Here is a 14,519-nt window from a genome sequence, read left to right on the forward strand (position 1 = left end):
GCGCCCGTGGGGGACGCGGGCGGCCAGGCCCGGCAGCCCCACGCACACGCGTGTGCGTCGCACGCCCAGCCCCGGCCCCGCACCCCGGGGGGGCCCTGGCGAGGGTGGGGCCGGCTGCGGCCCCCGGCCCCTGCAATGGGCGGGGGCACGACGTGCCCCCCAGGTCCGCGCCGTGGGGCAGGACGAGACCCCCAAGTCCGCGCCGTGGGGCAGGACGAGACCCCCGCGGAGGGGGGGGGGGGACGGGGGACGGGGATGCGGCCCCAGCCCCGGCGGGGGGGGGGGGGGGGGGCGGCTGCGGCCCCCCCGGCCCCGCGTGTCGAGGACGCATCGCCCGAGGCCCCGGGGAGGGGCGGGATGCGGCCCCCCGGGATGGGGGGGTCCCCAGGCTCAGCGGGGCCCCCCCAGACCCCTTACGGCGATGGGGGGGAAGGATGTGACCCCCCCCCGTACCCCCAGTCCCGCACCCCCCAGCCCTGGGGCCTCATCCTGCCCCCCCCAGCCCCGGACCCCCCAGCCCCAGCCCCGGTACCCCAAACCTGCACCCCCCCGGTAGCCCCCCCTCCCGCACCCCTCCCAATCCTGCACCCCCCGGCACCCCCCGGCTCCCATCCTGCGTCCCCCTGCACCCCCACCCTGCATCCTCCATCCCCGGTGCCCCCCATCCTGCCCCCCCCGGCACCCCAAACCTGCATCCCCCGTCCTGACCCCCCCCCATCCCGCACCCCCATCCCTGGTACCCCACTGCCCCCCCCCCAGCATCCCCATCCTGCACCCCTCTCCTGCGGGTACCCCCATCCTCCCCCCGCCGGTACCTCCAGCCTGCACCCCCCGTGCTGGTACCCCCCCCGGGTACCCCAATCCTGCACCCCCCTCCCGGTACCCCCATCCTGCACCCCCCACACCCCAATCCTGCAGTCCCCCCCCCACTATTCCCCCCCCCCCCGCCCCGGGTACCCCAATCCTGCACCCTCAGCCCTGGCACCCCCCGCCCCCCCCCATCCTGCACCCCCGCCCCGGGTACCCCCATCCTGCACCCCGCCCCCCCCCGGTGCCCCCCCCGCCCCCCCCCGCGGGTCCGTGTCCCCCCGCGTCCCGGTACCTGCCCGGGGCGGTGGCGGCGTCCCCGGCCCCGGCCCCGTCCCCGCCGCTCCCGCAGTCCCGCAGCTCCCGCCCGCCGCGGGCACGCGCACGGCACCGGCCCCGCGCGCCCCCGCCCCCCGCGCGCCCCCGCCCCGGCCACGGCCTCGCACGGGCACGGCCGGCGCCCCACGGCTGCCCCACGGCTGCCCCACGGCCGCCCCACGGGGACCCCGGGGGTCCTCGCAGCTGCCCCACGGGCTCCCCACAGACACCCCAGAGGGAGCCCCACAGGCGGCCCCTAGCTGCCCCACAGGGAGCCCACGGGGGGCTCGCAGCTGCCCCGTAGCTGCCCCATAGATGCCCCACAGGGCTCCCACAGACTGCCTGTAGATGCCCCACAGTGAGCCCCATAGCTGCTCCATAGGGAGCCCATAGTTGCCCCACAGACTCCCCATAGACACCCCATGGGGTGCCCCACGGACACCCCATAGCTGCCCCATAGAGAGTCCACAGGGGGCTCACGGCTGCCCCACAGACTCCCCATGGACACCCCATGGGGTGCCCCACGGACACCCCATAGCTGCCCCATAGAGAGTCCACAGGGGGCTCACGGCTGCCCCACAGACTCCCCATAGAAGCCCCCCAGGGTGCCCCCCAGACGCCCCATAGCCAGCCCCATAGCTAGCCCACAGGGGGCTCGCGGCTGCCCCCCAGGGAGCCCCATGGACCCCCCAGTATAACCAGCCCCAGAGCCCCCAGCCCCCCGTACCCCCAGGCCCCGCAGCCCCCCCGGGGGTCCCAGGCGTGCGGGGCGCCAGGAGCAGACGGACAGACGGACGCAGTTTATTCCCGCGCTGCGAGCGCTGCCCCCCACCCCCGGGCACCCCGGCGTCCGGGCCCCGGCGCTGCCGCCGCAGAGGGGACCCCCGGCCGTGGGGGAGGGGGTCCTGGGGTCGAGCGGGGTCAGGGCGAGCCAGAGCCCAGGGACCCTGCGGAAAGGGGGGGGGGGGCAGTGAGCCCAGGCGTCCGGGCCCCCGCCCTGGGGGGACCCAGGCCCCCGGCCCCCCAGTACCTGGCTATAGGTGGATGTCGAAGACGCCGTCCTCCACCTCCTGCAGCTCCTTGGGGGTCTCTGGGGGGGCGGGGGGGGGCGTCAGGGGCGCGGGGGCCTGGGGGCGGGGGATGGGGGGGATTGGGGGTCCGGGGGGGGTGGGGGGGCCCGGAGGCCTGGGTCCCCCAGGGTGCCGGGGGGGGGGCCCTGGGGGTCCCGGGGTTTGGGGGTCCCACCTGGGGGCTGCAGGGAGAGCCGGCGGGGCCAGGGCAGGGAGAAGCTGAAGGAGCGGGGGGGGGGTCCCGGGTGGCCCGGGGGGGCGTCGGCGGCGATGCTCTGGGTGCGACGGCGACACTCGACGCGCAGCCGCTCCCGGCACCCGGCGTGACAGCGCAGGCCGCAGGCTGGGGGGGGCACGTCACCCCCAGAGCACCCATAACCCCCCCATGGCACCCCTAACCCCCCCATTGCACCCCCCAGAGCACCCCTAACCCCCCCATGGCACCCCTAACCCCCCCATTGCACCCCCAGTGCACCCATAACCCCCCCATGGCACCCCTAACCCCCCCATTGCACCCCCCAGAGCACCCATAACCCCCCCATTGCAACCCCCATTGCAGCCATGAACCCCCCAATGCACCCCAGGGCACCCATAACCCCCCCAGGGCACCCCTAACCCCCCCACTGCACCCCCCATGGCACCCATAGCCCCCCATGGCACACATAACCCCCCATTGCACCCCCATGGCACCCATGAACCCCCCCATGGCACCCATAGCCCCCCATGGCACCCCTAACCCCTCCCCCTGCACCCCCCATGGCACCCATGACCCCCCCATTGCACCCCCCATGGCACCCATAGCCCCCCATGGCACACATAACCCCTCCCCCTGCACCCCCAGGACACCCATGAACCCCCCCATTGCACCCCCAGAGCACCCATGACCCCCCCATGGCACCCATAAAGCCCCCCCCCGTTGCACCCTCCATTGCGCCCCCAAGCCCCCCTTTGCACCCCCCAATTGCACCCCCCATGGCACCCTCGAACCCCCATCGCAGCCCCTCCCCCCCCCGCACCCCCGTGGCACCCGAAAGGCACCCACGGCCCCCCGCCCCTCCCCCACTCACTGCGGCACTTCAGCCCCTGTTTGTGGAGGCCCAAAATCTGGGGGGGGCGGGGGGAGGGGTGAGGGGGGCGACCCCGTGCCAGGGGCCCCCTCCTCGTGCAAAGCCCCCGTGCGAGGGGAGCCCGACGGCCCCTCCCTGCAGGATGCTGGTGCAAGGCCCTGGTGCGACGCACGCTCGCGTGACGCGCGCAGAAGCGGCTCCCGTGCGCGGCGCTCGTGCGAAGCCCCCGCGGCTCCCGCCGGCGAGGCGTGCCAGCCGCCGCTTGCCGTGCAAAACGCTCGTGCGAACCGCGCCCAGGGGGCCGGCGTGCAAGGGGCCTGGCACGAGGGGCCCTGGGCGCACGTGAGCTCCGGGTGCGCGAGGGGCGTGCGAGGGGGTGCAAAGAGTGAGAGGGTGCGCGGGGAGCGTGCAAGGGGTGCACGGGGGGCGTGCAAGGGGTGTGCGAGGGGTGTACGGGGGGGTGTGAGGGCATGCGGGGCGTGCAAGGGGCACGCGGGGTGCGTGAGAGGCGTGCGAGGGGCGTGCGAGGGGCATGTGAGGGGTGTGCAAGGTGTGGGGGGCGTGAGGGGCGTGAGGGGCGTGTGGGGGGGTGAGGGGCGTGCAAGGGCTGTATGGGGGGCGTGCAAGGTGTGTGAGGGCGTGGGGGGGTGTGCAAGGGCATGCAAGGGGTGTGAAGCGTGCAAGGTGTGCAAGGGTGTGTGAGGGCGTGCAGAGGGTGCGAGGGCGTGCGAGGGGTGTGAGGGCGTGTGGGGGTGTGCGAAGTGTGCAAGGTGTGCGAGGGCGTGCGAGGGGTGTGAGGGGCGTGAGGGTGTGTGAGGTGTGGGGGGGCACGTGGGGGGCGTGCGAGGGGTGGGAGGGGCGCGAGGACGTGCAAGGTGTGCGAGGGCGTGCGAGGGCGTGCCAAGCGTGCAAGGCGTGAGGCGTGCAAGGGCGTGCAGAGGGTGTGAAGGCGTGCGAGGGGGTGCGAGGGCGTGCACAGGGCGTGCGAGGCGTGCGAGGCGTGCGAGGCGTGCGAGGCGCGCGGGGCGCGGGGCCGTCTCACCGGGCGGCGGCAGTGGCGGCAGGCTGCGGGGCGCAGGGCGCTGCTCTCCTCGAAGACGTGGGGGGGCCCCGGGGGGGGCGGGGGGGGCCCCCCGCTGCAGCGCAGGAAGGAGGCCAGGACCTCGCCCCGGCTCAGGCTGCCGTCCCTGGGGGGGCCGCGGTGATGCGGGGCAGTGGGGGGGGGGGTCCCAGGGGGCGGGGGGGGGTCCCCCAGACACGAGGGTCCCGGGGTGGGGGGGGTTGGGGGTCCCGGATGCCTGCGTCCCTTGGCGGGGGGGGGGGGGCAGTCTGGGGGCCTGGGGGTTCCCGGGGGGCAGGGGGGGGAATCCCTGGGGGGGGGGTCCCTGGGGGTGGGGGGTGTCCCTCGTTTGGGGGTGTCTGGGGGGGTCCTGATTGGGGGAGGTCCCGGGGGGGGGCCCTGGTTTGGGGGGGGTGTCGCTGGGGGGTCCCTGCGGGGTCCCTGGTTTGGAGGTCCATGGGGGTGTCCCTGGGGGGGGGGTCTCTGGTTGGGGGTCCCTGGGGGTGTCCCTGGGGTGTGCCTGGGGGGGGGGTCCCTGGTTTGGGGGTCCCTGCGGGGTCCCTGGGGGGGTCCCTGGTTTGGAGGTCCATGGGGGTGTCCCTGGGGGGGGGTTCCCTGGTTTGGGGGTCCCTGGGGGTGTCCCTGGGGTGTCCCTGGGGGGGGGGTCCCTGGTTTGGGGGGCCCTGGGGTGTGCCTGGGGTGTCCCTGGGGGGGGGTTCCCTGGTTTGGGGGGCCCTGGGGTGTGCCTGGGGGGGGTCCCTGGTTTGGGGGTCCCTGGGGGGTCCCTGGGGGGGGGTCCCTGGTTTGGGGGCCCCTGGTTTGGGCGTCCCGGGGGGGTCTCGGGGGGTCCCTGGTTTGGGGGTCCCGGGGGTCCCCACCGGTCAGTGTCCAGGTCCCCGAAGAGCTGCAGGTGGGGGAAGTTCTCCCGCACGATCCCGAATTCCTCCCGCGAGATCCGGCCGTCCCCGTCCACGTCGAAGTTACGGAAAATGTACTGCCCCCCCCCCCGTCACCCCAGGGCCCCCCCGGATCCCCCCCGCCACCCCATGGACCCCCCGACCCCCCCGGGCCCCCCCCGACCCCCCTGTCACCCCAGGGCCCCCCCGGATCCCCCCTGCCACCCCATGGACCCCCCGACCCCCCTGTCACCCCAGGGCCCCCCCCCGGATCCCCCCGCCTCCCCGGACCCCCCGTCACCCCAGGGACCCCCGGACCCCTCCATCAGCCCCCGACGCCACGGACCCCTCCCGGACCCCCCCGAGACCCCTCCCCAGCCCCCCAAAGACCCCCAGGGACTCCCAGACACCCCCCCCCCCCGAGACCCTCCCAGATGGCCCCCGGCCCCTCCAGGGACCCCCAAACCCCCAGGGACCCCCCAAGAGCCCCCCCGCCCCCACCTCCACCAGCCTCTCGAGGTGGGCGCGCAGCAGGGCCGGGTCGGGTCTGGGGGGCTCGGGCAGGACCCACTCGTCCATGGGGCAGACGGGGGGCAGCGCCGGGGGGGGCCCCGACTGGGGGGCACAGGCACCGGCAGGGTGGGGGGCGGCCCCGCCCAGGGGCGGGCTGGGGGGGCCAGGGGGGCTGGGGGCAGCTTGGGGGCGCAACGGCCCCGCAGGGCGCTGCCCCCCCCCGCACCCCCCCGCACCCTCACGCCCCGTTGCACCCCCTATTGCACACTCCCACCCCCTATTGCACGCTCCCACCCCCGTTGCACATCGCCACCGTTGCACACCCCCCGTTGCACACACAGCCCCTTGCACGCTCACACCCCCGTTGCACCCCCGCTGTTGCACACCAGCCCCCTCGCAGGCTCTTGCACGCTCACACCCCCGTTGCACCCCCCTTTGCACACTCGCACCCCCCGTCGCACACCCCCCCCGTCGCACGCTCACCCCCCGTCGCACGCCCTCCCTTTGCACCCTCCCCCCCCTTGCACCCTCGCCCCGTTGCACGCGCGTTGCACACTCACGGGGGTGCGCGTGCGGGGCTCGCGCTGCAGCGAGAGCTGGTAGAGCTGCTCCTCCGTCTGCCCCAGCTCCAGGGAGACCTGGGGGGCAGGGGGGGCTGGGGGTGCAGGCAGACCTGGGGGGGGCAGGGGGTTGGGGGGGCAGGGGGGGGTGTGGGGGTCGGGGGGCCAGAGGGGCTTGGGGGTGCAGGGATGCCCGGGGGGGGTTCAGGGGGTTCATGGGGGGCTCTGGGGGTGCAGGTCAGGGTCTGGGGGTGCAGGGGGGTCTGGGGCTGCGGGGGAGGTTGGGGTGCAGGAGGGCGCCGGTCTGTTTTGGGGGTGCGGGGGGGGGGGGTGGGTCCGGGGGGTGCGGTTGCATTTTGGGGGGCAGTTCCGGGGGGGGGGTGTCTCACCGTCAGCAGGTGGAGCAGGTCGGGGTCGGCGGGCACGGGGGGCCCCTGCTCGCCCCCCCCCAGCAGCCCCCCCAGGATGGCGAAGCGCTGCTGCAGCTTGGCGGGGTGGGGGCGCCCGGGGCCCCCCCAGTCGGGCAGCGCCTCCTCCAGCGCCACCAGGTCCCGCAGGTGGACCCCCAGGGCGGGCAGGCGGAACCCCCCGCCGCCCCCCGCGCCCCCCAGCAGCCCCCGGTACCGCCGGTAGTTGCCCCCCGAGCCCACCGCCTCCGACAGGCGCGCCCACAGCTGGGGGGGCAGGGGGGGACGGGGGGGGACACACACGGGGGGAGACATGTTAGGGCCGAGCAGGGCTGGGGGGTGACGGTCCCCCCGTCCCCCAGGACACCCCCATGTCCCCCCTGAGCTCCCCTGAGAGCCCCCCCAGCCCCAGGACCCCCCTCAGACCCCCCCCAGGACCACCTGCCCAGGACCCCCATGTGCCCCCAGGAGCCCCCCAGACCCCCCTAGGACCACTCCCCCCCTGGACCCTCAGGACCCCCTTGTGCCCCCCAGGACCCCCATGTGCCCCCCAGAACCTCCCCAGGACCCCCCGGGCACCCCAGACCCCCCTAGGACCACTCCCCCTCAGACCCTCCGGACCCCCTTGTGCCCCCCAGGGCCCCCCTGAGCCCCCCAGAAGCCCCCCAGAACCCCCCTGGGCACCCCAGAAGCCCCCAGGAGCCCCCCAGGATCTCCCTAGGACCCCCCCCGGACCCCCCCGGAGCCCTCCCCCCCAGGCCCACCTTGGTGACGTCGGGGGGCAGCAGGGCGAGGGTCTGGCGCAGGCGGGTGATGGAGCCGTGCCCCAGCCCCCCCACCACCGCCATCAGCGTGTTGAAGTTGCGCAGCTCCAGCAGCCTCTGGGGGGGCGGGGGTCAGGGCTGGGGGTCAGAGCTATGGGGCATTGCTATGGGGCAGGGTTGTGGGGCAGGGGCACTGCTATGGGGTAGGGACGTTGCTACGGGGCAGGGTTGTGGGGCAGGGGCACTGCTATGGGGTAGGGACGTTGCTACGGGGCAGGGTTGTGGGGCAGGGGCACTGCTATGGGGTAGGGACGTTGCTACGGGGCAGGGTTGTGGGGCAGGGGCACTGCTATGGGGTAGGGACGTTGCTATGGGGCTGGAGCATTACTATGGGGCAGAGGCACTGCTATGGGGTAGGGCCGTGGGGCAGGACCATTGCTACGGGGTAGGGCTATGGAGCGGCCATGGGGCAGAGCTGTGGGGCTCTGGTGCAGCCAGGAGGCAGGGCTACGGGGCCAGCCATGGGGCAGCACTATGGGGCTATGGGGCTGGCCACGGGGCACTGCTATGGGGCCACGGGGCCAGCCATGTGCCGGGGCTATGGGGCTGTGGGTGCAGCTGTGGGTCCAGCTGTGAGGCGGTGCCGTGAGGCTACGGGGCTATGGGGCCAGCCGTGGGGCAGCACTAGGGGACTGGCCTCGGGGCAGCGCTACGGGGGCCGGCCGTGGGGCATCGCTACGGGGCCGCGCCGCGGGGCCGGGCGTGGGTCACCTGTGCCACGTGGAGGAAGCGGGTGAGGACGCGGGCGCGCTGGGCGGGGGCGGCGGGGCTGAGCACCAGCAGCTGCACCCAGCGGGAGACCCCGTTGGAGAGGGCGACGACGCGCTGCAGGGCCGGGCTGCCGGCGGCGCAGCCACGCCGGGCGAAGCTGCGGTAATCCTGCAACTGCGCGCACGCGGGCCTCGCACGCGGGCGCGCCACGCGGCGGGGAACGGGCCCGCCACGCGGCGGGGCGCGCGAGGGAGAGGGGACCCCGCCCAGGGGCGCGCGAGGGAGAGGGGACCCGCCCGGGACCTGCCCGGGGACGCACGAGGGACCCGCCCGGGGACGCGCGACGCCCGGGGACCCGCGCGGGTCCGGCGCGAGGGCGCGCGAGGGAGGAGGGAGCCGCCCCGGGGGCGCGCGACAGAGGGGACCCCGTCTGGGTTTCGCGCGCGGAGCGCGCGGCGGGGGGGACCCGCGGCGGGGGCGCGCGACGTCTTGGGGCGGGCGCGCGAGGCGTGCTCACGCGGACGCGGGCGAAGGCGCGGTGCTCCAGGTGGGTGAGGTGCTCGGCCAGCTCGGCGGCCTCCAGGTGGTCCAGCAGCAGCGAGGTCTTGCGCTGGCCGGGGGGCCGGGGGGGCGGCTCCTCCTGCTCCCCCTCCGGCGGCGCCGGCCTGCACCCGCCACGCGCTCAGGGGGCTTTGCACGCGCACGTGCGCACCCCCCCCCCCCCCCCCCCGCGGCCCCCCAGCCTCGGGCACGTGGATGCACGTGGCCCCGTGGGCACCCCGACCGTGGGCGGGCCCCAGGCCAGGCTCGCACGCAGCCGTGGCCCCGCGCACCGCGCGCCCCCCCACGCACGCGCCCCCGTCCTCGTGCACGCACACACCTCGTGCACACGGCCGTGTCCCCGTGCGCACCCTCCCATCTACGCACGCTTGTCCCCACGCACGCGCGCACCTCGTGCGCGCACCCGCGTCCCCGTGCGCGCACGCACCCCGTGCCCCGTTGCCCGCGCCCCCCCCGTGCACGCGCTCGCGTCCCCGTGCACGCACGCACCTTGCGCACGCGTGTCCCCACGCCTGCACGCGCCTCGTGCACGTACCCACGTCCCCGTGCACGCCCCCCGTGTCCCCGTGCACGCCCGCGCCCCCCGGCCCCCTCCCCACGTACAGGCTGTCCAGGTCGATGGGGGTGTCGGGGCCCCCCCGGCCCAGCGCCTCCCGCAGCGCCCCGATCCGGCCCAGCAGCTCGGGGTCCCCGGCCAGCTCCCCCGGGAAGGCCCGCACCCAGTACCTGGGGGGCAGCGGGGGGGGCCCCAAAGGGGGTCGGTGGGGCCCGGGGGGCCGGGGGGCCCCAGAGGGGCTCTAGGGGGTGCCGGGGGGCTGTGGGGTCCCCAGAGGGGGTCTAGGGGATCCCAGAGGGGCTTTGGGGGGGCTGTGGGGTCCCTAAAGGGGGTCTAGGGGCTCGCAGGGGGGCTATGGGGGGGCTTTGGGGTCCCCAGAGGGGGTCTAGGGGGTCCCAGGGGGGTTATGGGGTCCCCAAATAGGGTCTCAGGGTCCCCGGGGGGCTGTGGGGGGGCTATGGGGGCCTGGGACCGCCAGGTCTAGGGGGTCCCAGGGGGGCTTTGGGGGGGCTATGGGGTCCCTAAAGGGGGTCTAGGGGGTCCCAGGGGGGTTATGGGGTCCCCAAATAGGGTCTCAGGGTCCCAGGGGGGCTGGGGGGGGCTCTGGGGCCCCCAGAGGGGGTCTGGAGGGTCCCAGGGGGGCTGTGGGGCAGCTATGAGGTGCCGGGGGGGCCCCAGAGGTTTTGGGGATCACAGAGGGTTTTGGGGGTCCCGGGGGGTCACTCACCGGACCAGGTGGCCGATCTTGAGGCGCAGGGAGGGGCCCTCGGCCGAGCCCCCCGACTCCTCGATGGTGGGGGGGTGTCAAGGAGCCTGCGCTGGGGTCCCGGGGGGGCGGGGGGGTATGGGGGGGGGCGGGGGTTTTGGGGGGGCTATGGGGGGGTCTCAGGGGGTTTGGGGACTATGGGGGGTCCCAGGGGGTTTGAGAGGTCCCAGGGTGTTCCCAGGGCTTTGGGGGGTCTTGGGGGGGTCCCAGCGTTTCAGGGGGTGCCAGGGGGGGTCCCGAGGGTTTTGGGGGGCTATGGGGGGCCCCATGGGTTTGGGGGGGGGGCTACGGGCGGGAGTCCCCAAGGATATACAGGCAGCAGCTGGGATGGGGGTGCGGGGGGGTCTCTGGTGTTTGGGGAGTCCCAAGGGGTTTGGGGGGTCCCAGGGGGGGTCCCAGGAGTCTGGGGGGGCCCGTGGGGGTTTGGGGGGGCCGGGGGGTCCCCAAGGATATATGCGCAGCAGCTTGCCGGCCAGCTCGGCGGGGGGCAGGTACCAGGGGTGCATCATGAGGAAGAGCCGGACGAGGTGGGGGTCCCGCACCTTCCCCTGCGCGTCTGGGGGGCCGGGGCGCGTCACCCCCCCGGGACCCCCAAACCCTCCCTGGCACCCCCAAGTGCCCCCCGGGACCCCCAGCCCCCTCCCAGGCCCAGACACCCCCCAGCATCCCCAGTCCCAGCAGAGCACCCCCAAGACCCCAAATCCCAGGGACACCCCCCCAGGATCCCGGGGACACCCCCCAGAGACCCCAGTAACGGGGACACCCCCCCGCACCCCCCCCCTACCCCAAAGACCCCATTGGGGTCCCCCCAGTCCAAGGGACCCCCAAACCCACAGCCCCCCCCCCCCAAATCCCACAGACCCTCCCAGAGCCCTCAACCCCAGAGGACCCCCCCCAAACCCCCAGAGACCCCCCCCAGAGACCCCCCCAAAACCTCAGAGACCCCTAGACCCCAGGGGACCCCCGAAACCCTGGGCTCCCCCAGACCCCAGGAACCCCCCCAGTCCCCAGGGGTCCCCCCCACCCCAGGGGTCCCCCCAAATCCCAGAGCCCGCCCAAATCCAGGGGGGTCCCCAAACCCAGGGCCCCCAAACCCCAGCCTCCCCCCAAAACCCAGACCCCAGGGCCCCCCCGAGACCCCAGGGCCCCCCCGAACCCCAGGGCCCCCCCCGACCGAAGGCGTCGATGCAGCCCTGCAGCAGCTCGTCCAGCGTGTGGCCCCGATCCAGGTCCAGGGTGCAGCTCATGGCGGGACCCCAAAACTCGCGGACCCCGCGGCCCTGTGCTCCTGGGGGGGGCGGGGGGGAATCAACACCCACGTCCCAGGTGGCACCCCCAAAACCAGGAGCTGGGGGTCCCAGGGGGTCCTGGGGGTCCCCTGGTCCTATGGGTTCAAGTTTGGAGGTGCTGGGAGGGATTTTGGGGTCCCCAGCTCTGGGGGTCCCAGGGGGTCCTGGGTGTCCCCATGTCCTGGGGGTCCCGTTTTGGGGGTCCCAGGGGGTCCTGGGGGTCCCTTGGCACCGAGGGGGCTGGTTTGGGGATGCTGGGAGGGATTTGGGGGGGCCCTGGCCCCTGGGGGGTCCCAGTCTGGAGGTCCTGGGGGGTCCCCTGGCTTTGGGGGTCCCAAGGGGGTCCTGGGGGTCCCCTGGTCCCAGAGGTCCCAGTTTGGGGGTGCCGGGGGGAGTGTCTCATTTTAGGGGTGCTGGGGGGCCCCCCATGCTGCCTCCCCCCGCCCCAGCCGTGCTCTTGCACAAGCTCTTGCACAACCCCTCCCGCACCCCCAAACCCCCCCGCACCCCCAGAACCTCCCGCACCCCCAAACCCCCCCGCACCCCCAGAACCTCCCGGCACCTCCAGGCCCCCCCCCGCACCCCCAAACCCCCCCGCACCCACAAACCCTCCCGGCACCTCCAGGCCCCCCCCGCACCCCCAAACCCCCCCGCACCCCCAAACCCTCCCGGCACCTCCAGGCCCCCCCCCCGAACCCCCAAACCCCCCCGCACCGCCAAACCCCCCCGCACCCCCAAACCCCCCGGTCCTGCGCGCCCCGATAAGGCTTCACTTCCTGCCCCACCAGTTCCGGAGTCGTCCCAGTAAGGGGGTGTGGGGGGAACTGGGAGGAACTGGGAGGGACTAGGAGGGACTGGGGATATGGAGGGGCAGCACCCAGACCCCCCCCTTGAGCCTCTCGGCTGAGACCGGCCCAACTCGTGACTGGTGGGGTGCTCCCCCCACCTCCCCATACTGGGAGCACTGGGACGGGGGGGGGCGAGGCACTGGGAGCACTGGGATGGGGGGGCCCAGGGCAGTGGGTGCACTGGGAGTACTGGGATGGGGGGGGTGCAGGGAGAACTGGTGCAGTCCTCCCGGAGGCACTGGGAGCACTGGGATGGAGAGGTTCGGGAGCACTGGGATGGGGGTACCCCGGGGCACTAGGACTAGGGGTACTGGGAGCACTGGGACAAGGGTATCCTGGGGCACTAGGAGCACTGGGTGCACTGGGATGGGGGGGGCCCAGGGGCACTGGGACGGGGGTGCAGGGAGAACTGGGAGCACTGGGATGGAGAGGCTCTGGACCACTGGGAGCACTGGGACAGGGGTACCCCAGGGCAGTGGGAGCACTGGGACAGGAGTACCCGGGGGCACCGGGAGCACTGGGACAGGGGTACCCGGGGCACTGGGAGCACTGGAATGGGGAGCACTGGGACAGGAGTACCCGGGGCAGTGGGAGCACTGGGAGCACTGGGACGGGGTACCCGGGGCACTGGGGGCACTGGGAGCACCGGGACAGGGGTACCCGGAGCACTGGGAGCACTGGGACAGGGGTACCCGGGGCAGGGGGAGCACTGGGAGCACTGGGACGGGGTACCCGGGGCACTGGGAGCACTGGGAGCACCGGGACAGGGGTACCCGGAGCACTGGGAGCACTGGGACAGGGGTACCCGGGGCAGGGGGAGCACTGGGAGCACCGGGACAGGGGCACCCGGAGCACTGGGAGCACTGGGACAGGGGTACCCGGGGCACTGGGAGCACTGGGCGCACTGGGACAGGGGCACCCGGAGCACTGGGAGCACTGGGACAGGGGCACCCGGGGCACTGGGAGCACTGGGAGCACCGGGACAGGGGCACCTGGCGCAGTGGGAGCACTGGGACAGGGGCACCCAGGGCACTGGGAGCACTGGGAGCACTGGAACAGGGGTACCCGGGGCACTGGGAGCACTGGGAGCACCGGGACAGGGGCACCCGGGGCAGGGGGAGCCCTGGGCTGGGGAGCACTGGGACAGGGGTACCCGGGGCACTGGGAGCACTGGGACAGGGGTACCCGGGGCACTGGGAGCACTGGGATGGGGAGCACTGGGACAGGGGCACCCGGGGCACTGGGAGCACTGGGACAGGGGTACCCGGGGCAGGGGGGCTCTGGGGACGCCCGGGGCCCCGCACCCCCGCCCGCACCCACCTGCTCCGGCGGCCGCGGCGGAGGCGGGCGGGGGGGGAGGGGCGGAGCCGGGGGGGGCGGGGGGGGCGGGGGGGGAAGTGGTTTGTGGTTAAACAGAAACGCGGCGGCCGGCACCGCCCTGGGGGGGGCCAAATATCCCCCCCCCCGCCCCCCAAATAGTCCCTGGGGCCCCAAGACCCCCCAGGCACCCTAAATCCCCCCTTGAAGCCCCCCGAATACCCCCAGGCACCCCAGATCCCCCCCCGGGGACACCTCAAAGTGCCCCAGACCCCCCCCAAATCCCCACTGGAGCCCCCCAAGTACCCCCCGGGGACCCCAAATCCCCCCCAGGGACCCCTAGACCTCCCCAGACCCCCTGAGTCCCCCTGGAAGCCCCCCAAATCCCCCTCAAACCCCTCAAGTCCCCCCCCGGGGGGTCAAACCCAGCCCCCCCCCCCCCCCCCACTTGGGGACCCCCAAGGATCCCCATCCAGGCCCCCCCGGACGCCTGGGTCCCCTCCTGCCCACGGGGGGGGCAGTGGGGACCCCCCATACTTGGGGGGGGGGGGGGGGGCAGAACCCACGCGGTGAAACCGGGACCCGCAGCCCCGCCCCCACCCGCGGTGACGCCCCGCCCCCACCCTGCCCGCATCCGGACGCCGGGTCCCCTCCCTTTGGGTGGGGGGTCCCCGGACGTCCGGACCCCCCACCTCAGCCCCCGGGGGGACCCAGGGGTCGGGGGACCCCCCACTGCCCCCCTCCAAGGGCACAATTCTGGGGGACCCCCCCCAATTTCCCCCCCGACCCTCTGCCCCCCAGAGGGGACCCGGTGCCCGGGGCAAGAGAAGAACCTTAATTTCCTTCTTTTCTTGTCTTTTATTTTACTCATTTCATTTTATTTTACTTTATTTATCTTATTTTATTTATTTTATTTTATTTTATTTGTTTATTTATTGGGGGGGGCACC

At 74.6% G+C, this 14,519-nt stretch overlaps 2 protein-coding genes across 17 annotated transcripts in view; both read right to left on the bottom strand.

The window, feature by feature from the left end:
• LOC142403683 (neurexin-2-like) overlaps positions 1-1,189 on the bottom strand; it is a 44,555-nt gene extending 43,366 nt beyond the window's left edge. For 15 of the 16 annotated variants that reach the window (XM_075489893.1, XM_075489898.1, XM_075489897.1 and 12 more), the window contains exon 1: positions 1,103-1,189. The gene's annotated coding sequence lies outside the window, so the exon portion shown is untranslated. The remainder of the gene's footprint in view (positions 1-1,102) is intronic. The other variant, XM_075489887.1, reaches the window with a different exon arrangement.
• Positions 1,190-1,996: 807 nt separating this feature from the next.
• On the bottom strand, positions 1,997-11,723 carry RASGRP2 (RAS guanyl releasing protein 2). Its single transcript, XM_075489879.1, has 16 exons — positions 11,291-11,723; positions 10,574-10,672; positions 10,078-10,147; positions 9,398-9,520; positions 8,751-8,898; positions 8,234-8,407; positions 7,463-7,579; positions 6,681-6,965; positions 6,292-6,369; positions 5,720-5,833; positions 5,201-5,316; positions 4,305-4,449; positions 3,263-3,299; positions 2,371-2,538; positions 2,156-2,215; positions 1,997-2,072 (listed from the first exon to the last, which is right to left on the bottom strand). Exons 1-15 carry the CDS (start codon positions 11,361-11,363, stop codon positions 2,160-2,162), a joined length of 1,803 nt encoding a protein of 600 aa, XP_075345994.1. The 5' UTR covers positions 11,364-11,723; the 3' UTR covers positions 1,997-2,072; positions 2,156-2,159.
• Positions 11,724-14,519: the final 2,796 nt, after the last annotated feature.

This window comes from Mycteria americana, unplaced genomic scaffold, assembly GCF_035582795.1.
Source record: "Mycteria americana isolate JAX WOST 10 ecotype Jacksonville Zoo and Gardens unplaced genomic scaffold, USCA_MyAme_1.0 Scaffold_41, whole genome shotgun sequence".
NCBI lineage: Eukaryota > Metazoa > Chordata > Aves > Ciconiiformes > Ciconiidae > Mycteria > Mycteria americana.

Coding starts and splice junctions, on each gene's coding strand:
- RASGRP2 (XM_075489879.1), bottom strand. CDS start 11,363: ATGAGCTGCACCCTGGACCTGGATCGGGGCCACACGCTGGACGAGCTG. Junction 7,580..8,233: donor GCTTCCTCCACGTGGCACAG/GTGACCCACGCC, acceptor CCGCCCCCCCAG/AGGCTGCTGGAGCTGCGCAA. Junction 2,216..2,370: donor GCTCTCCCTGCAGCCCCCAG/GTGGGACCCCCA, acceptor CCGCCCCCCCAG/AGACCCCCAAGGAGCTGCAG.